The 22,455-nt window shown below is 37.1% G+C and overlaps 2 protein-coding genes across 2 annotated transcripts; one reads left to right on the top strand and one right to left on the bottom strand.

Moving 5' to 3' along the window:
• Positions 1 to 2,022: 2,022 nt before the first annotated feature.
• On the bottom strand, positions 2,023 to 7,571 carry LOC117326849 (exosome complex component RRP46-like). The gene is made up of 2 exons (XM_033883632.1): positions 7,483 to 7,571; positions 2,023 to 2,719 (listed from the first exon to the last, which is right to left on the bottom strand). The coding sequence occupies exon 2, from the start codon at positions 2,710 to 2,712 to the stop codon at positions 2,050 to 2,052; it is 663 nt and encodes a 220-aa protein (XP_033739523.1). The 5' UTR covers positions 2,713 to 2,719; positions 7,483 to 7,571; the 3' UTR covers positions 2,023 to 2,049.
• Positions 7,572 to 7,741: 170 nt separating this feature from the next.
• LOC117326831 (ATP-dependent RNA helicase dbp2-like) lies at positions 7,742 to 17,350 on the top strand. The gene is made up of 13 exons (XM_033883598.1): positions 7,742 to 7,925; positions 9,179 to 9,431; positions 9,699 to 9,795; positions 9,916 to 10,049; positions 10,353 to 10,418; positions 10,734 to 10,875; positions 11,055 to 11,215; positions 11,348 to 11,520; positions 12,993 to 13,103; positions 13,266 to 13,327; positions 13,557 to 13,616; positions 15,642 to 15,875; positions 16,071 to 17,350. Exons 1-13 carry the CDS (start codon positions 7,873 to 7,875, stop codon positions 16,637 to 16,639), a joined length of 2,115 nt encoding a protein of 704 aa, XP_033739489.1. The 5' UTR covers positions 7,742 to 7,872; the 3' UTR covers positions 16,640 to 17,350.
• Positions 17,351 to 22,455: the final 5,105 nt, after the last annotated feature.

Raw genomic sequence — 22,455 nt, 5'->3', positions numbered from 1 at the left:
GGTATATAATTATATCTGGATCCTCTCTTACCCAGGTATATACTTATATCTGGCAAGAGAGATTCTGTTATTGCCCTCGCAAGAACACAGGCTGAACCACTGAAGGTCCAGATGATTTTTACAAGGTTTTTTTTCTATAGATGTTACATGTAAATTCTTGTTAATGTTGCACACTTATTCAATGTAGTGAATTTTGTCTCACTAACTGAAACTGTTGTTGGTTGCTTAATAGATCATTTAAGATCTGGGATATGTGTTGATTGGATTATAATAATTTTTATTCATTCCTGTTATACTGTAAACTGCTGGCCACAATAATTGCTGTCAAATATTATATCAGCTTAAAATCCATTTAAAATCAGTCAAATTTTGCAGTTGTAATTATTATTTTGTTATTTGTTTTCATTAATATATTTTCATTGTTTTTGTAAGTTTTTCATTCATTCATCAGTAACTGAGCAATTATCATGTACTTGTTTACGTCACATTGTTGCATTTAACACATAGTCACGATTTTGGTCCAAGTGAATTTTATAAAAGGCTTGATCATTGTTGGGGAGTTAGCTTGAGTTTCATCTAGCCCCCACACCAGCTGAAGTTTGGACATTTTGACAGACTGGTGTCCAAAGTCTAGTTTGGGGGCCAGAGAAAACTGGGGCTATATTGGAACATTGAATAAGAATTGTACAATCTGGTAAACTTTAATAATATTAGCAGTAAGATTCAATAACACATTTTTTTCTGAATCGTTTAATCATGAGTAAATTTTGTAAAGCTGTCTGTGCCTTTACATCTACACTTATATGTCACTGAGTAACCAGTAACACTCGGTCAATGTGTGTTGTACCCTGTACTGTCTACAATATTGTTCTCCAACCATCTCCGACATTATGTCAGACTATCTTACTACTCACAAACATCTTGGCAGAATTGTGATGGTCCACTCTTATAAAGATGTCTTTGTATGTCCTGGATTGTTATACTAAAGCCAGAATGTAGCTGTCACATGTCATTACCTACATGCAGAAAAGTATTGTAAGGCTGATGTCAGTGACTGTGGTTCCTGTTCCGTCTCGTCCTGTCCTGGTTCAGTGTAAACACTTAGCAACTTCATTCTTTGACAGATTTGGGTCAAACTTTATAGAAAGGTCAAGTATATTATACTTTGGACTTTGATGTGTTTTAGGGTTCCAAGGTGAAAGCCAAGGTCACACGTGCCAAGTGAGTTGATGATTTTCTGTACATAGCAAGTGTGACCTTGGCCTTCACCTTGGAACTCGATACTTCATTCTTTCATTTTGGTCAAACTTTATGCAAAGGTCACATGGCAGTGATGATCAATTATGTCAGATATTTTCTAGTGTTATACTGAAAGGTCCTAATTCAATAATTATGTGTATTTGGTGAGTAGTGTTTCATTCAAATTTTCGTGTAAATTGTCAAACAAAACCACTGTTACTAGTGATGTTTTACATAATAATGTGATATTACTGGGGATATTTTACATATTGACACACTGTTACTGGAGACATTTGTTTCGTCTGCCAGCTTTATTTCCAGAATCATGATACAAATATTAATGCATGCATTATGTAGAAGCATTGTTGATGTTTTGTAATCTAATGTCAGTTGACAATTATTATTATAGTGTAATTTGTTATTTTTATGCATTTTATAAAGTATGCTTTCATCATTCTTCATTAAGTCTCCAACTACAAGCTTGTCATATTGATATATGTATTATCAATCAATAATATTATTGAACAAATCACATATACTACATTTTCCAAAGTAAAAAATTAAAAAAATGTTTTAGAATTATACATCAGTTTGTGTCTTACATTTGTGATGGTTTTGAGTAATCACCACCACCTTGTACATTACTTCTGCATTGCAATGTTAATATATTGTGATGCAATCTTTGAAGGACCCCGACAATCCTACCAAGGACAGACCAAAGACAAAAGGCAATTTGTACAACTACTAACTGGTTGATGGTGGACCAAAAATGATTCATACGAATGAGTATGACAGGGTATTTAATTTTAATTAGGCAGCCTTTGAGAGTTTCTTTTCTATGGAAGTTTTGTAAAAGTCAAACACTGCTCTGCTGGCTTCTCTACATGTTTGTGAAGACTTTTGGAACTGTTGGACAGTGTAGCTTCCTGTGGTGTACACAGTCAGTATGGAATTGTCTTTGTTCTCAAATACGAAAGTAAGGATAGCAGAGCTCTCCCTCTCCTGCTTAGCTGTTGGGTCTAGGATTACACAATCATCTCCGTCTATGGCACATGTCACTGCTGCAACTAGGAACTTCATAGCCACACTAGCATCCAACAATGCTAAACAACAAGAGTTCACACAACATGATAGTAATGAACCAGAGTCCTGAATCTCTTGCACAATGATACTTATAGAAGATCTAGGGTGCAATGCTGCTAAAAGGAAAGTCTCGCATGTGTTTCTTAGAGTTCTTTCAAACATCTTTTCAGCACAGCCAGGCAGTCCTGATTTGGGTTTATATACAGTTTCTACTGTGGCCTTATTAAGAATTTCTTTATTCATACGCACTTCTCCCGGTCCATACACAGCCGTTGTGACTGATGTATCTCCCTGAAACATGGTAACATCACCATCAGGGCGCGACAGCTGACCCAATTCACACACCATGTTGCGCAAGTGAAGACCACTGCTTCTCGTGGTAACCTCCATGCTAATCCTGCAAAAAAGGAGACTTGCATATCAATGAGAGTATTAGATTTATTTTTTTTAATCTATACGTTGTATATTCAAAGTTGTGCTTAATAGTGTTGAGACATTTATCTGACTTTGATTATATCATTTTTTTTGTTTCTTTTGTTTTGTTCTTAAGACTGAAGATTCTCTACTTTCACCAAAGCATGTGGTTTGCTTGCATTATAAAATTGCTCTATCCTTAATCTGGTAAATGTGCCATTGGAATATGATACAAAGTTGAGAATACATTATGCTATACAACAACCACTACTTTCTAAATATAGTGTTATATAAAGACCTCAAAGCAAGAAGTCTAGAGGCCCAAACACTAACCTGATCTATTGATCAGGTTAGTATTGCTCTTCACCTAATAAGAGACGAATTACTTTCTGAGCTTTGTTTTCTTTACCTGTGCACATATCATTGATGCCTATCAACCAACCACTTTATTTCACCAAATACCAAAAATCAAATTAAATTGCATACACAAAAAATAGGTCATCAATGGTCATATAAGTCAAACTAGTTGTTGTGAACAAAAAACATGTCTCCTCTTTTCAAACAGGCTGTTCAAATCTGGTCTCTCCTATTGCATTTAGGGACCAATCTGAAAACAACATGGCCGACAGACAGCCATTATCGCTAAATCTCAAATTTCATATATATGATCCCCTTGCTTGAAAAGTACTGGAGGGATGTTTCTCAATTTACACAGATTAGTAAGAGGAAGGGAAAAATAGAGAAGATCAATCTGACATGGAACCTATATAAAGATCATTCAATTGTGGGCGCCAAGATTCCTCTGGGATCTTGTTTCCTTAAAAGGTCAATTGACCTTAAATTGACATTTTACTTGAAAATGAAGGTTATGACCCAATAATGTACACCGCTCATTAATTGCCTGTATGTGTGCACATTCAAGAATTTTGATTCATTAAGATATCTTGTGAACAAGAGATCCCAGGGGGATCTTGGCCTTCACCATTGAATGATCCTTATCAGGGGAATGAAAGACTGATCTTTTCTCTTCTTTTCCCTTTTTTCACTCTTCTTTCAAAAATATTTAATAAGTATATACATGTAACACGATATAGCAGGACCAACCTGCAATTGTCAAAATCCAAGATGGCTGCCTGTCAGTCATGTTGTTTTCTAATCAGTCCTAAAATGCAATATGCACAACTAAGGACCAAGAGGAACTTACATATGAAATATGAGAAAGATCCCTTCAAATCCTTCTTGAGAAATAGAGATAACAAACTTCAATTGTCAAAATCCAAGATGGCCGCCTGTGGGCACTTGCAAAGGTGTGAAAATCAGTCGGGCATGAAATTACCAGTATTATCTGGGGTAAGGGCTCTGTTGTGCCATCCACGGTTGAGTGCAAACAACACTGTTCAGATTCAGACTAATTAAGGTCCAGGCAGTCCTTGTAAGGTGTTAATTACCTTATACAGGGGAACAGACCAGGGGCTTGGGTTTGAGAAGGGCAGGGTTTATGATGACTAGAGAAAAACAAAATGGTGACCAAGAAAATTTATACAACCATGACTGACCTGCTACAAAACCATCACCACGCGTCCTCAGCTTCATTGGTTCTAATTATTTGTTTATTTATCGGGGTATTGTCACCCTTGCAGTCAGTGAAGTGTCAGAATTTCGTAACGGTCTGTAAGCAGGTCAGTTCACTGACCAATGCCCCACACGTCTTTCACTAGCCAGCAAGCGTTACCTGTCATAGGCCTAAATCAAACTAACAAGATGAATAGGGGCTCCATACGGGGTTATCAAGACATATTCTCCAAAATCGGGAGAATACACTATGTTTTATCTATACGATCGGGAGACGGGGCAGGGAGTCTGGAATCGGGAAATTCCCGACTAAATCGGGAAAGTTGGCAAGTATGATAAAAGGCATGTAGGAAATAAAGATATACAGATTGCAGATGAAGTATCCGTTAATGCACTTTAAACCCTTTATCTATTTTATTTTGTAGTATATATCTTGTTTCTGTAATCATTGTTGGTGCCCAGTAATTAATGATCTTTATTGGATATTTGTCAGGCTAATCTTTTCTCTTCTATACTCTACTTTCTCTAATAGGGTTAAAAAAACTGATACAAGAGGAATCTATATGAAACTAAAAAAAAATCCATGAACTTTCAGAGAAATGGTGCCAACAAACTTAGCGACAAAATTTGAAATGGCCACTGGTTGTCCATTCTATTTTCAATCAGTCTTAAAAGGAAACATACACAACAAGGAACCAACGGGAACCAACTGATATAATTTGACAAAAATGGCCGCCTGTTTGCCATCTCGTTTTCCAATCGGTTTCAAAATAGAACTTGAACAACTAGGGACCAAAGGAGAATCTACAGGTGAAACTGGAGAAAGATCCATGAGGAACTTTGGGGGGAATAGAGATTACAAACATCACATGTCAAAATTTTAAATGACTGCATGTCGGCCATCTTGTTTTCTGATCAGTGTCAATGTGGAAAATGCACAACTAGGGACAATGCATATGGGGAACAGTCAACCTACAGGGGAAATTTGAGAAAGATTGATTAAGAACTTTTGGTGGGCTAATTAGAAGTAATTACATGCCTAATCTTGTCAGTATACTGTACTATGTTTTAAGCAAACTTTAAAAAAATTCCTAAAATTCAGTAATTGTTAATCACTCGATAGTATAGGAAGCACCCTATATATTGATGCATTGCAAAACAAATATAAAGTTAATTTCACAAAATCACTAATTCTCAAAATTCACTTTAAATATGTCAAAAAATCACTCTTTCTGAAGTGCAAAATGAAAAACATCCGACATATTATGGAATTCATTCCGATTTGGCTATAAACCAACTGGTAAATCAATTTTGAGGATCAATCTAGTTTTTATATAAATTCCCAAAATCTTAGGGTTTTAACAAAATAAAACAGCAAAAAAATTAAAATTCATGTAATGTGTAGGGTGTGTTGAGATCTAAATTTCCTTGAAAAGCTAAACACAAAACTTAATAAAAGTCCAGAATCCCTAATTTACAGTCACAATCGACTGGACCATAAATTCTGGATGATATTCTACCATATCTGGGTCTTAGAAGATTTTTGAAATTTTAGTTTTGACCCTTTCTTGCCCTGGGCGATAGGGACCCTATGAGTTAGAAATTTGGTTGACATTTGGCTAAGGTAACTTTCTACAAAATTTCATCAAAATTAGTTTCGAGGCTTTTTAGAAGAAGTTTAAAATGTCAAAATATGAACAAGCAATGATAAGAACAAGGGCATGAATCGTTCACATGGCCAGTAAGGAATAATATGGCAAAATTACTATTTCCAATTTTCATGTTGACTGTATGTTAATGATGTATTAGGAAATGGTATACATTCCACAAGAAAAATGTATTTTTTAGCTCAAACTCAGCAGTTGAAAATTTTCCTTAATACAGTGTTCTTCAAGTTCTTCCTATGTTCAAATTTCTTAATAGTGTCTAATAATAATTGTTTGAAATATCTCTTTATGGGCTATACTTGTGTGATATCCAATCACCAATTGAATTTCAGTGTCAAAACAGAATCTGTGTATGTTTTTATCATACCTTGTCAAATAAATGTCCCTATTTTGTTTTTGGACATGCACTTGTAAACATTATGGAATACCGTAGTTGTTTTTTGCAACATTTGTGATTCACACAGATTCTCCAGAAACATGCCTCTTTTTGCTATAATTGGGAAAAACAAGGTTATGGTTTGCTATGATACATAGCAACAATTGATCAAGATATCCCTGTTAAATTGCAACAGAGTAACAATTTTTTGGCCAGGTTGTCACTGGCTATGCTATTTAGCTCCCCCCCCCCCCCCCCCCCTTGACTTTTAAAAAGTTATTACCTGCATAAGATTGTATAAGAACAGCATGAACAAGAAATTATGAGGAAGAACCAGAAGACAGAACTGATACTAATACAATATGTTTTGTCCCTTTGTTTCAAGCTATTGTGCACAATTATCAATGGTAGAGCAATACATATCTGTGGGTGATAATAGAATCATCCACCTTGAGGGTATGACCAAGAAATCTCCATCCGGTGATTAATAAAGAAACCCCCTTGCGAGTAGGTATGGACGATTAATAGAATCTTCCACCCTTAAGGTATGACAGAAAAATATCCAACCTGAGAATCTTCAACCTGTCCTTAGTCCGGGATTCTAATATATCATTTATTTATGCATTCATGATTCAGTTGTTCAAATATCAAAAATAAATAAATAAACTGTCATCTTTCATTCCCTGGGGATGACAGAGAAATAACACCCTTAGTATGACTGATGACAAATATTTTGAACAAGTAACATGGGAGACAAATCGGGACTTTTAATCTTTAACAATATTGGGGAAAATTGCATTTATTTGACTTTGAGGTCAAGTTCTCATTGACCTAACGGCAGTGTCCTACTAGTATATGCCATATCTTGCTTATCATTTTCTAACGGTCGCTTATAGAAAAGATATGCCATTGATTTATATTTCGTGATTTTTTTTTATGCAAACAAGTAATTTCAGAAAAAAAGCTAACAATGCTTAAGTGACTTCTATGATATCAAATATTGACCAAGTTACATTTTCAAGATGATTCTCACAAATGCAAAGTTTCACGGATTGAAATCAAGTTCATGTCCTAGTAAACAGAAAAACTTAACAAATAGAATAAAGCTAAAAGATGTTGAGTTCGTCTTACCGGAAACCACTTCAAGCACGTGTTCGGTGTGTGTTATAGGTGGCGCTCTGTTATTTCATAATCCAATCCATAACGGAAGTGCCTACGAGAAAAAAAATAGCTCGCCATTATCTATGCAATTATTATTATATAATGGAAATCGATTCATAATTACTTCAATCTTTAAATCACTTTATTTTCTATGGCGCATCAAATTTATACTTCATTTGTTCGAGACATTCCACGATGTTCAGAAGGTGACGGAACTCAATGACGTAATTGCGGAGGAATATCACAATCCGGTCTGGTCGTACGAGCATCAGGGTGTTTTTCAGAAGATCGAAGAGACTACAAAAATCACTATTGTTACCAAATTGCTTGACATTGATTGAGAAACAAACGCCAGCCAGAATGTCATACAGAGACAGAATGTTCGATTCCTCTAGTCGATCGGATAGAAAAGGGTATGTATTTGTTGATAAAATTTAATTAAAAGGTGTTAAAAAGATTTAGGTCTACTCCTTTTTGGTATGACGCCATGTTGGATATTCACTTGGTCAGACTAGGCCTTCTTGGTTTCTGTAAGAAAACATCGAGAACAAAAACGTTTATTTCCTTAAGTTTTATTTTTGATAAACAGGTTATCCCCTCAATGTTAATCAGAGTTATTCTGTTTCGTTGTTCATCTGTGAACGAACAAAAAAACGCGAAATCGATTACCCCTGACCTTGCGCTTGGGAGCGAGAAAACCTCGTGACATCGTGAACGACTATTCATTGGATACATTCAGGCCGTCGATGCATAGATTTACCACCATCGTAGAAGTATGGATGGTTATTTTTTCAATTCCGGCTTGAAGTCTTGATCCCTGATGGATACTTACACCGATGTTCTATTCATGCGACTAAATTTGTCGATCACGGTGGGCAGTACTACCTCGTTGTGCGAGATGTTTTCAATTTCGTACAAAATTGCGGTTGTATCTATTAAGCTTAAAGTTATACGCAAGGGTCACTGTTTCGCAGTTATAGCGGGTGATCATGAACTGTTCTCAGGAATGTCTTCCATAGTCATAAATTCGTTGTAAATTTCGCTGGAAGAGTGGCAATATGCAATAACAGAAGAAAAAGAATGTATAGAATTCATAACATATTAAACTGGTAATAACATGATTATTTAACATATTTAACACATTGTACAGGACCGACAAACTAACTGTCAAGTGTTTACTTGTCCTTGAGCTCTTCTGTTATGCTTTGAAGCCTCTCTGAGCCATCTGGTTGTCTTTATTCATTTCTAGTTCGATATTTTCAGCAGAGAAACAGATTAATGTGCAGGAATTTTGTGGTTTATCTTTTCCAGTGAGTGTTGATGTGGGATTTTTATGTTTCACATGAAACTGCAGTGGCTTTAGTTAGTCCTTTGCAATGAAGAATAGGAAGCAACAACAAATCTTTTCATGAATTTAGAAGTAGTATTATTGTCCTACAGGATAAAGTAAATGTCAACAGTAAAAATGCACATGCACACAAAACACTACAACATGAGCCAATCAGATAACCCAACATATATCATCCACTATTGCCAATATGTCTCCAATCAATGTTATGTTGATCTGTTAGTCTACACTCATTACAGCACATCAGTAATCGCTGCTACTGAGAATTTCATTCCGGTCATTATTAGTTGGATTTTTGTTCTCTTTTACTTTTAATAGATTTGGTGGAAATTCAGGAAAATTGCCTGGTGGATTTCCATCACGTTTTGGACAGGGAGGTGGAGGAGGCAGCCGCTTTGGAGGTGGGGGCAGAGGAGGTGGTGGTGGTTTTGGTGGTGGAATGCGTGGAAAACTAGACAAGAACAGCCAGCCAGGTCAAAACCTCAGAAAGCCAAGGTGGGAGACTGAAAGATTGATACCATTTGAGAAGAATTTCTATCGAGAACACCCAAAAGCTGCCAGCAGAGATCCTGTAAGTATCAAACAGTTGAGGTTTGGGGTTCAGAAAGAGATTGGATAGGGTTTTGAAGAATGTGATATCTGCTTCATCATTACTAAACTAGTTTTGGTTTAATTTTGGTATACAATAGGATATGTGTTTTTTGCGTATTAAAATCGTAGGCATTGAGAGAATTTTAATCATGATCTGATCAACATTGATAGTCATCGCATATGAAAGAGTTTGGAATAAGTTGGAACCCTATTTCATTGTTAATATGTGTTTCTTTTTAAATAACAGAATGAGATTGCTGCATTTTTCGAAGCTAACAAGATAACCTTCAAAGGAAGTAATCCTCCAAAACCTGTTTTGACCTTTGAAGAAGCAGCATTTCCAGGTAATTAAAAAAGGTCCATTACATTTCAACAAAAATAAATATATGGTATAATATAATATAATTTACCCAGGAAGGAACTTTGAGGTTGACCATTATCCTGTTATAATATTTCTTTTACAGAATATGTAATGGCTTCATTCAGACGACAGAGTTGGGGTAATCCAACAGCCATTCAAGCAGCTGGTTGGCCCATCGCTTTGTCTGGCAGGGACTTTGTAGGAATTGCACAAACTGGGTCGGGTAAAACTGCCGGTGTGAGTATAAATTCATGATATATTTTTTTTTTTTTTTTTTTTAAATATTAATCATTATTTATATCAGAAGTTTGATATATTTGGCCAATACAAGGGTCAACATTCATTGATGATGAAAAGAAAGCTGAATTTGAACTTTTAAATATATACAACAAAACATTTAATGAATTCATCATCTTTTTGACATAAGTAATCTTATATATCTTAATTGCCCCCAAAAAATCTTAGCTGCAAACAAATTTCTTTTTTTTTAACCAATTTTTGATTTAAGCAAGATTTAACAGGTTATTATTTTTGTTACAGTTCATCTGCCCAGCTACTGTTCACATCATGGCCCAGCCTCACCTGCAACCACGTGATGGACCAATTGTAAGTAATTTCTATGTGTAATTAACTAATAGGTCATTAATAATTAAAGTCGTATCTTTTTCGTGACCGAGTTGGACCATTTTATGAAGGTTAATAAGTATTATTTAAAATCAATACAAATTCCTAGTTTGAAATTACATCAAATTTGTTGTTTTTCAAATTTGGTCTTTTCCATTGTGGCTTTCCTTCATTTAAGGGGACTGCGTTTCCCATCTAATGGTTTTAGGATTTAGTTACCTGTGAAACCTGTCCTCACTCATGAGACAGTATTCTGTTTTTAGGTCCTTTAAAATGTATGTCACTTCATTTTTGCAGGTGTTGGTTTTGGTTCCTACTCGAGAATTGGCTCAGCAGGTACAGGAAGTTGCCATCGAGTTTGGTCAAAGTTCAAGGATAAGAAGTGTGTGTGTTTATGGTGGATCTCCCAAAGGCCCACAAATAAGGGACTTAGAGAGAGGTAAATCATACAAGCTTTGTTTTTCTGTCTGAAATTTAAGCTGCAAGTCCTAATTTGTTGCAATGAGGTTTTCAATTCAGTGATACTTGCAAATTTATCACAACAAGCAAATGCCTTTCAATGGTCAATCTTTTTCAAGATACTTATGTATATATTAATATTTGTTGATTCGATTTCAGGAGCGGAAATCTGCATTGCTACTCCAGGAAGGCTCATAGATCTGCTTGAAGCTGGAAAGACTACATTAAAAAGAACCACATACTTAGTCCTTGATGAAGCAGACAGAATGTTGGACATGGGATTTGAGCCTCAGATCCGTAAAATTTTGGAGCAGATTCGTGTAAGTTACAAACTTTTTAATTATTTAATTGAGGGCAAGTTTCCTGTCTGTAAAATTCCAATATGAAGAAAGCATCATAACACTTGTAATGAAAAGGATGATTATGTGATTTTGAATTGGCTTCTGTTTTAGCCTGATCGTCAGACACTCATGTGGAGTGCAACTTGGCCCAAAGAAGTGAGAAAACTGGCTGAAGATTTTCTGAAGGAGTATGTACAACTCAACATTGGAGCCTTACAGTTGAGTGCCAACCACAATATCCTTCAGATAATAGATGTCTGCAATGACTCGGAAAAGGATTACAAGTAAGTAACAAATAATCAATCTTATTGAGTTGCCAATAGTGTGGGAACTTGAAATAACAATAATTAGAATAACACTGCAACTATGATAATTCTAATCGGAATTCCTTGAAATTCCGTTAAAACTACAATAGTTTAAATCTTCAGATAAAATGTCTGATTGATTTGTAAATTGATCCTAAAAATAATGCTGTTTCTATGGTTAGTCAATCTTGCTTGTTTCAGAGAACACACATGGATTAATTCATTTGCAAATCAATATTTGAAAAAAATGCAGTATTTTAAATGTCGGGAACATTTAGTTCCACTATCAATTTGCAGGTTGTCCTGGGTTTTTGGGGAGGAATGTTTGTGTAAAGCATCTAACAGGCCTCACTATATGCAAATTTGAAACATTCCGAGTTGGATATAGTCCCATTTCAACTGCAACTGTTGGCATTAATCGGTATATGTATTCATACTGTCCTTGGGTATCTCATGTAATTTCTTGGTGTATGTATGTAAACAAATTTATTGGGTTTTAATTTCGCATATTCAGTATTTCGTTGGTGTGTCTAGTGGGCAAAAATGAGTGAAAAGTGTGCATACACGTTACTGTTTCTTCCTTAACTGGAACATTGCTCGATTCTACCAACATGCCATACCCTTTCGCTGAAATATCTTATCCTTCCTAATTGTTATAGTCCCATTTCCCGTATTTCATAACTTCTCACAAACTTTGTTTACAAATGCAGGACAAGATTTGGCCACATTTAGTGATCATGTGTAGCGATCATGTGATCATACTGTAAAATTAAAGCTATTTACTTTTCCATCAAAGTTCTCGTTAATCTTGTGGTCTTCTATGTGACTGGAATATCAAGAAAATATCAACATGAATTAAGAAGGCATCGTTCTTAGAATGCTTCAACATTGTTTGTTATCAAGATTTTGTTAGATTATTCTCTTGCTCAATAATGAGAAAACTTTGTCTACTTTCTTTAATAATCCAAGTCTGATCAGACTGCAGTATCAAAGCTTTTGTTAAAAATCTATCCTATATAAAATGCATGTAAAAGATCAGTAATTGTATGATTAGACCTGAATTCGTGTTTTGCAAACTGCACAACCCTTACACATTTGTTGGTCATAATGTTGCAATAAAGCATTATACATTCTTTATTTAACTGTTTCAATACAGTGAGTGGAATAATAAAAGGAATAAAAAGTTCTGAAAAAGGGTCTGTATTTTGAAAATAAAGATGAGAATAGGATTCTTGAAGAAGTGTTTAATTGGATAGAATTTGTCTATGGACCAAAGACCAGGCTTGAAGACATTATGTCTGATAGCTCTCTGGCATAATGCCCAATTGCAAATTCTTAATTGATTATCATTACAATCTCGAACCCAGATGTTTGGCTTTTGGTCCTAGGCTTTGATTGTGTTAGTCAGTGCTATTTGTTTCTCAAATTTCATTTTTTTTTGTCTGTTGCAGGCTGTTAAAATTGCTCGAGGAGATAATGCAGGAGAAAGAAAACAAAACATTGGTGTTCACAGAGACCAAGAGGAGAGCTGATGAATTGTCACGCAAAATGAGGAGAGAAGGGTAAGTCAGCCTATGGTTGTTTGTCTGTTCAATTGATAGTCCTATTCATGTATTTAGCAGTGAGTTGATCTTCCCTGTAATGGGTAAGATCTTCACCCAATTTTCATAAAACTTGCTTAAAATCGATGATGAATGAAGTTAAAATAACAAATCTCTTTCCAGGTGGCCAGTTATGTGTATTCATGGGGACAAGTCCCAGCCAGAGAGAGACTGGGTACTCAGTGGTATGTATTTATGGATTTGTCAACTTGGTGAATTATATCATACATTCTACCAATTGTTTTTGGGGAATAAAATTGAACATTCAAAAGAGGATTGGTTTTGTTATTTAATACCTGGAGCATCTCCATTACATATTTGAATATTTTATCAAAGTCTTTGTCTATTAAGGATTATTGAGTCTCTTACCATATTCTCAAACTTCACAACTTTCTGTTTTTTACTATTTTGCAGAGTTCAGGAACGGACGGACACCTATTCTTATCGCCACAGATGTAGCTTCCCGGGGTCTAGGTTTGTATACAAGCAAAATCTGTCTCTTAACATTTGTTCTACTCGATTTCATCATATCCTGCATTGTATTTGTTCCTTCAATTACATCGAAAAGCTCCTGTGATATAAATGCTTTCATAAATTCTTTTACTATCATTGTTCTTCACTCATACAAGTGCTGTGATCATTTTGTAAAAACTTACAATGTGCTGTATTCATTAATAAAAGTTTATGTGTTGAATATTATATTAATGTAGTTCAAGATTTGTTTTAGCAACTTGAACATGGAAGCTGGACCGGCATGACAGATGTATGTAGAGGCAAGGAGGGGGAGTAACTAATGTCAATATGTAAGGTAGTCTCTCGGGCCTAGTTTTCATTGGAAAACAACTGGCCAAGTGCATGAATGTGACCACAAAGGTTTATAGAATGTGAGACTGCCAGGATTGTTCACAACCATTTTTTTTTGGCTTATGAATTTAAAACCCAATTTTAAACAATGCTGCAAGAGCCCAGCCGGTTTGTACTTTGTTCATGATGGCAATCTGACATGTACGAAATGGTTATCTGCTTAGCAGTGCAACACCAGAGACTTTGCTATATGGACAGATAAGGTACGAGAGTTTAATGCTTCACTGATGGACAGCCCTCTCGTCTCTCCCTCACTGCATCAGAATTTTGTCATGTCGGATTTCAGCTAAGATAACAAGTATGTACATAAAATACGAGTTGAAATGGAACTTTGCTTGGCATCCGAACTGACTACAGACTGCTTACCATGGAATTGTGCCTGAATTATTTCGGGGGAATATATTAAGTGGATTCTGAATGGGAAAAAGTATGTTGATTTGGAAAAAGAAATATTGCATACCAGTGAACAGGCAAACGTACTTGTAGATGTATTATGCACTCCAGTCCGAGCTTGAATCATGAACTGTCTGCACAACATGTCTTCTTACTGGCTCCTTGACAATTCCTTTGGAAATAAGTTATGTAAGTCAGGTTGACCTATGATGGATAGTAATACCAAGGTAGCTTCAGCATGGAGTTCAAAACGAAGTATAGGCTATTTATAATTGTGGTTGAGATATTATAATGCTTGTTTGTATGCATTCAACATTTTGAAATTTCATGTGCATTATGCATATTGCTTTACAAATTCAAAAATTTCTTTCATATATTGTGATGTTACTAAGTCATATATCTTTGTTTCCTGTTAGAATATATATCAAGTGTTTTGGTGTTTGGATTTTGACAGTATTTCAAAAATACAATTTTTAATTTAATTTTTTTTTTTCTCTCGCTCTTTTAAGAAAATTATTTTCTTTAATTTTTTTTCTCGAGTATGAACAAAAATCAGTTAATACTGATGAAATTAATTAATGTGTAGCAATATGATATAATATCACTCAATTCATTTATTTTGTGTGAAGACTGAAATGATCTATACTGTCAATAGGATAATTCAGTGTAAATGAGTTATATAAACTGTGGAGCAATAGTGGGGATGTGTAGACATGAAAACTCATGAGGAGATCACCACACTTCTGGAGTGCATTTGTTTAGAAGTCAGTCTCGGAGCAAAGTACCAGAAAAGCCATCAGTTACTCTTTCATGAGAGATGCATGCTCCCTCATGTGTGCACCTGATGATAGGATTGTGATTACCCTGGGGTTACAGGTAGAACTTCAACTGTCTGATGCATCAAGGTAAGTCTTGAAGAGGTAAGTGAGTTTTGTTCTGAAGATGACCCAGGGCTAATTATGCAATATTTAAAAAATGTCACATCATGTAGGTTATTGGGAGTATGCATTTGATGGTTTTCAACTTTAAATAACAAGGATAGTGATTGACTTGTGTAGATTTTTAGCAGGGTGAATAGATGATATGATAGATATCATCCTATGACTTTGGTTATTTTCATTTTCAGATTGTGAATGATTAAGTTAAAGTTTTCAAGATTTCTGCCATCTCTTATACCTTGTTCTGTTCTTCTTCCTTTGTTGCTTTTGTGTGTTGATTGCGACACATTGCAACTTTAAACAGATGTGGAAGACATTAAGTTTGTCATAAACTTTGACTACCCCTCAAGCTCTGAGGACTATGTACATAGAATTGGGCGTACTGCCAGGGCAGGCAACACAGGAACTGCTTACACATTCTTCACCCCAGACAATGTCAAACAAGCTAATGACCTAGTCAATGTCCTGCGAGAGGCCAACCAAGTCATCAATCCTAAACTCCTTCAGTTGGCAGAGAATTCCAGATTTGGATACAAAGGTAAACTGTTTAACACTTGTTGAAACAAATGATTCCAACAGGTGTGATATGCTGTACTTGATCAATTAAAGGGAAAATTTATTCATCCCCGATACATGAGAAAATAGAAGCAAATTGTGATAATCATGGATAATTATTTCAAGGTATTGAGTAGTTAAAATGTACTGTTAATATTTGTATATTTTTTATCCGTAGGTCGCAGCAGGGCACGAGGACGTGATGATAGAGGCAGTCGGTTCGGAAATCGCGATTCATTTGGCTCGAGAGATAGAGGATCATCCCGTGGGGGGCGCGGTGGATATGGAGGAAACCGAGGTGGATATGGTGATGGTGGTGGCTCCAACTTCAACAGAGATAGGCCTGGAGGAAATTCTGTAGGTGGAGGTAGCAGGTTCTCCAATCAGGGGGCTTCAAGGTTTGGGGGGGCCAGTAATAGCAACAGTACGAACAACTCATATGGCAACAATGCCAATAAAAGCTATGGACAAGGGAATGCCAACAACTATGGCAGTCAAAATACTATGAATGGAGGAAACTTTGGAGGACAGCAGCAACATCATCAACAACAACAGAATGGCTATGCTAGTAATAATGGAGTTAACAACAGTGCTGGCAAACCAAAGGACTTGCAAAATATGGCTTACATGTACAGCCAATGGATGCAGCAATCTCAAAAACCTAACCAACCTCCTCTCCCCAATGGCAATCCACCACCACCACCTGCACCACCTAAGTTCCCTCCCCCACCACCCCCATCTATGTGATGATACAAAATTTTAGAGTTCAGAAAATTTCGGTGCAAGTGGAATTTTATTTATTATTGGACTTTTACTTTTAGTTCCACTACCTGTCGACGTCGTGTTCCATGGTGATGTCAATTGGTCAATATTGTCTGTATAAATGCGAGTATGAAACGGGTGTTTGTGTGCGTGTGTGGGAGAGTTTGAGCAAGTGAACATTTCATCCGTTGGCATTTGTGTATGGTATGTCTTGCCTTCCATGGATGAAGCTATTCCTGAACAAAGGTAGACGTAGACACTTGAATTTTAATCAGTGATGCATTCTCTGTTGTAGTGTCTGTTGAGATGATATTTTTTTTTAGTCGTGGATCAGTCTAGCAGGCATCAGTTTACAACCTTTTATGGCAAAGGATAACTTACTGTCTCTATTCAAGTATTGAAAGAAATCCAAAATTTGAGGAATAGATGATGATATTGGTATTTTACAAGTTTAATGCACAATTTTTTTTTTCAGGGAACAATTTTTTAACCACATGGATAATCTTGTTGATCATTTCGAGAGCAGATGGGTGGGGATACCATGTTTGGGAGCTGGGTGGGATACCATGTTTGGGAGCTATCATGATCATTTTAGTCATTCAAAAGTATTTTACACATTCGGTTCTCATCAGGCATGAGTAAATGTTTAATACCTGATACATTATTTTTTCGGAAATTAAAATGTTGATATCTGAATGTTTTGCTTTTGTTATTATTGACAATTAAGTATTTTGATTTATAGAAATCACTACTTGAAAAAGGTGGTAACAGATCAGGTGTATCTAATTGTGAAGGTCAAATGACTATACCATTATAAGTGAAAAAATTCTATTATTTTTGGACAACCCTTAATAAGGTTTATTAATTGTATAAAAATATCACTGTTGTCTGTTTGCTGGTATGTGGTCTCCGCTTGTCCAACAGAAACTTCCTTTACTGCAGTTAAACACTATCTGTGGATGATGAAAGTATAACGCCATTAGGAACATTATAAATAGTACATTATCCACTACAAATAAACAACACCTTAAGAGAGTAAAGCGTTTCCATATTGGACAGTTTGTTTAAAGCGGGCAGGGCTTCTGACTTTCTGTGCATGCATGTCCGGCTGTGTACAGGGTTCCTCATGAAGGGAGAATTCGAACTTGCAGTATTTGCTTAAACTATGATTGAAGGCAAAATAAAAAAAGTTGTGTAAAGCTATGGGTTGATTAGTTACAAGGAAGCTTCCTTCAGGTCAGAAAAAAAAACTTGCTAATTCAAAAAAATGCTGGACCATGATGACAAATATTCCTTACAACAACCTTGCTTCAACTTTGATAAATCGAGCATGACAGTCTTTTTGTAAACAACACAGGCCTAGCAGGCCCCTGCTAATTGTGAATATAGGTATTCGTACCAAGTTCATATGGATGTGATAACTCATTAAAATTACATGTATAAATGTATAAAAGCCCTGGCCGAGAGTTAAGCCCATCTTCATTTAATCAACAACACCAATAATTATTGTTTTCGTTATGTTTCTTATTCTCATTTTTAGCTCACCTGGACCGAAGGTCCGGTGAGCTTATGCCATGGTGCGGCGTCCGTCGTCCGTCAACATTTGCTTCAAATCGCTACTAGTCAAAAAGTTCTTATTGGATTTTGACCAAATTTGGTCAGAAACATCCTTGGGGGAAGGGGAACAGATTTTGCATAAATGGTGACTCTGACCCCCAAGGGGCCTGAGGGGCAGGGCCCAATAGGGGAAATTGAGGCAATTCCTTTAAATCGCTACTAGTCATAAAGTTATGAATGGATTTGAACCCAATTTGGTCAGAAACATCCTTTGGGGAAGGGGAACAGATTTTGCATAAATGGTGACTCTGACCCCCAAGGGGCCAAAGGGGCGGGGCCTAATGGGGAAATAGAGGTAATTCCTTCAAATCGCTACTAGTCATAAATTTATCAATGGATTTGAACCCAATTTGGTCAGAAACATTCTTGGGGGAAGGGGAACAGATTTTGCATAAATGGTGACTCTGACCCCTAAGGGGCCAAAGGGGCGGGGCGCAATATGGGAAATTGAGTTAATTCCTTAAAATCACTACTTGTCATAAAGTTATGAATGGATTTGAACCCAATTTGGTCAGAAACATCCAATGGGGAAGGGTAACAGATTTTGCGTAAATGGTGACTCTGACCCCCAAGGGGCCTGAGGGACGGTGCCGAATAGGGGAAATTGAGGTAATTCCTTTAAATCGCTACTAGTCATAAAGTTATGAATGGATTGGAACCCAATTTGGTCAGAAACATTCTTGGGGGAAGGGGAACAGATTTTGCATAAATGGTGACTCTGACCCCTAAGGGGCCTGAGGGGCGGGGCGCAATAGGGGAAATTCAGGCTATTCCTTAAAATCGCTACTTGTCATAAAGTTATGAATGGATTTGAACCCAATTTGGTCAGAAACATCCATTGGGGAAGGGTAACAGATTTTGCGTAAATGGTTACTCTGACCCCCAAGGGGCCAAAGGGGCGGGGCCTAATGGGGAAATAGAGGTAATTTCTTCAAATCGCTACTAGTCATAAAGTTATGAATGGATTTGAACCCAATTTGGTCAGAAACATTCTTGGGGGAAGGGGAACAGATTTTGCATAAATGGTGACTCTGACCCCTAAGGGGCCTGAGGGGCGGGGCGCAATAGGGGAAATTGAGGAAATTCCTTAAAATTGCTACTTGTCATAAAGTTATGAATGAATTTGAACCCAATTTGGTCAGAAACATCCATTGGGGAAGGGGAACAGATTTTGCATAAATGGTGACTCTGACCCCCAAGGGGCCAAAGGGGGGCATGGCCGAATAGGGGAAATTGAGGTAATTCCTTTAAATCGCTACTAGTCATAAAGTTATGAATGGATTTGAACCCAATTTGGTCAGAAACATTCTTGGGGGAAGGGAAACAGATTTTGCATAAATGGTGACTCTGACCCCCGAGGGGCAAAAGGGGTGGGGCCCCATATGGGAAATAGAGGTAATTCCTTTAAATCACTACTAGTCATAAAGTTATAAATGCATGTCGTAAACTCAGAGAGTCTGGACTTCATTATTTCTTTAAAGCAGTTGGGATCCCACCGCTATAACCATATAAAGCATTGTTTGAGGTTAACAAACAAAAGGAATTGAACATGAACATTATTTTGACATTTGGTCAAATACAACCAGGTGAGCGATACAGGCCCCATGGGCCTCTTGTTCTTCTGCCGTTTTTGTGACGTATTAATCTTTTGATTAGCAAAGATTAGGCTAATTGTCTTTCAAATATGTTGTTGGCCAAGGTATGAAGATGTGTCAAAAACTCTTGAAAGTAGGTCAAGAATCCAATATGGCAGCCATGACGTCATTCCTAAAAAGTTTAAATGAGCATAACTCAAAAAGGCATTCAAGATACAAAGGTAATGTTATAATATTATGGTACATTACATCTGGGGCTAACTTTTATATAATTACAACCTTAAGGTCAAAGGTCAAACAAAAAAGCTCACCATAGGGTCAAGTTTGTCTATTTTGAGAAAATTTTCAATTTTCTTTTTTAGCTCACCTGGTCCAAAGGACCAAGGTGAGCTTATGCCATACCGTAGCCTCTGTCGTCCGTCCGTCCTTTAACAATTGACTTCTTCATAACCACTGATCAGAATTTGACCAAATTTGGTCAGAAGCATCCCTATGGGGTGAGGATTCAAAATTGTACAAATGGTGGGGCTAACCCCCTGAGGGGCAGGGCCAAAATGGGTCAATATAGCTATATTGATATTAACAATTGAAACCCAACAATGGATATTGCTCATATTTGCCTGGTAGCATCACTATGGGGTGGGGATTCAAAATTGTACAAATGATGGGGCTGGGGGGCGGGGCCAAATGTGGTCAATTGGGCTATATTGATATAAACGACTTCCTCTCTGAAACTGAGCAAAGGATATTGCTCATATTTGCCTGGTAGCATCACTATTAGGTGGGGATTCAAAATTGTACAAATGATGGGGCTGACCCCCCCAGGGGCCTGAGAGGTGGGGCCAAATGTGGTCAATTGGGCTATATTTGATATAAATGCCGCCTTCTCTGAAACCGAGCAATGAATATTGCTCATATTTGCCTGGTAGCATCACTATGGGGTGGGGATTCAAAATTGTACAAATGGTGAGGCTGACTCCACAGGGGCCTGAGGGGCGGGGCCAAGAGGGTCAATTTGGCTAAATTGATATGAACAACTTCTCTGAAACCAAGCAACAGATATTACTGTGCCATATTTGACTGTGAGCATCTCTTTGGGGTCGGGATTCAAAATTATACAAATTTTAGGGTTGACCCCACCAGGGGGCTGAGGGGTGGGGCCAAAAGGGGTCAATTTGGCTAAATTGATATAAACAATTTCTTCTCTGAAACAGCTCATATTTGACTGGTAGCATCCTTTTGGGTAAGGATTCAAAATTTTCAAATCCAGGTGAGCGATACAGGCCCTCTGGGCCTCTTGTTTTTAAATTCATAGTATGATGCAGTATGTCATTCTGATGATTTTGCTATTTTTAATTTTTCAGTAACATTTGTCGTTAACGCGAGATGCCATTTTTAGCTCACCTGGACCGAAGAGCTTATGCCATGGTGCAGCGTCCGGCGTCCGTCCGTCAACATTTGCTTCAAATCGCTACTAGTCAAAAAGTTCTTATTGGATTTTGACCAAATTTGGTCAGAAACATCCTTGGCAGAAGGGGATCAGATTTTGCATAAATGGTGACTCTGACCCCCAAGGGGCCTGAGGGGCGGGGCCCAATAGGGGAAATTGAGGCAATTCCTTTAAATCGCTACAAGTCATAAAGTTATGAATGGATTTGAACCCAATTTGGTCAGAAACATCCTTTGGGGATGGGGAATAGATTTTGCATAAATGGTGACTCTGACCCCCAAGGGGCCAAAGGGGCGGGGCCTAATGGGGAAATAGAGGTAATTCCTTCAAATCGCTACTAGTCATAAATTTATCAATGGATTTGAACCCAATTTGGTCAGAAACATTCTTGGGGGAAGGGGAACAGATTTTGCATAAATGGTGACTCTGACCCCTAAGGGGCCAAAGGGGCGGGGCGCAATATGGGAAATTGAGTTAATTCCTTAAATCACTACTTGTCATAAAGTTATGAATGGATTTGAACCCAATTTGGTCAGAAACATCCAATTGGGGAAGGGTAACAGATTTTGCGTAAATGGTGACTCTGACCCCCAAGGGGCCTGAAGGGACGGTGCCGAATAGGGGAAATTGAGGTAATTCCTTTAAATCGCTACTAGTCATAAAGTTATGAATGGATTGGAACCCAATTTGGTCAGAAACATTCTTGGGGGAAGGGGAACAGATTTTGCATAAATGGTGACTCTGACCCCCAAGGGGCCAAAGGGGCGGGGCCTAATGGGGAAATAGAGGTAATTCCTTAAAATCACTACTAGTCATAAAGTTATGAATGGATTTGAACCCAATTTGGTAAGAAACATTCTTGGGGGAAGGGGAACAGATTTTGCATAAATAGTGACTCTGACCCCCGAGGGGCAAAAGGGGCGGGGCCCCATATGGGAAATAGAGGTAATTCCTTTAAATCACTACTAGTCATAAAGTTATAAATGCATGTTGTAAACTCAGAGAGTCTGGACTTCATTATTTCTTTAAAGCAGTTGGGATCCCCACGCTATAACCATAAATAGCATTGTTTGAGGTTAACAAACAAAAGGAATTGAACATGAACATTATTTTGACATTTGGTCAAATCCAACCAGGTG

Source organism: Pecten maximus, chromosome 1, assembly GCF_902652985.1.
Source record: "Pecten maximus chromosome 1, xPecMax1.1, whole genome shotgun sequence".
NCBI lineage: Eukaryota > Metazoa > Mollusca > Bivalvia > Pectinida > Pectinidae > Pecten > Pecten maximus.
This window is presented reverse-complemented; position numbering and strand designations above follow the sequence as displayed.

Bases quoted from the DNA above. Each gene is read 5' to 3' on its own strand.
- LOC117326849 (XM_033883632.1), bottom strand. From the start codon at position 2,712: ATGGAGGTTACCACGAGAAGCAGTGGTCTTCACTTGCGCAACATGGTG.
- LOC117326831 (XM_033883598.1), top strand. From the start codon at position 7,873: ATGTCATACAGAGACAGAATGTTCGATTCCTCTAGTCGATCGGATAGA. The intron at 10,050-10,352 runs GTGAGTATAAAT...TTTTTGTTACAG, and splicing joins GGTCGGGTAAAACTGCCGGT to TTCATCTGCCCAGCTACTGT. The intron at 10,419-10,733 runs GTAAGTAATTTC...TCATTTTTGCAG, and splicing joins AACCACGTGATGGACCAATT to GTGTTGGTTTTGGTTCCTAC.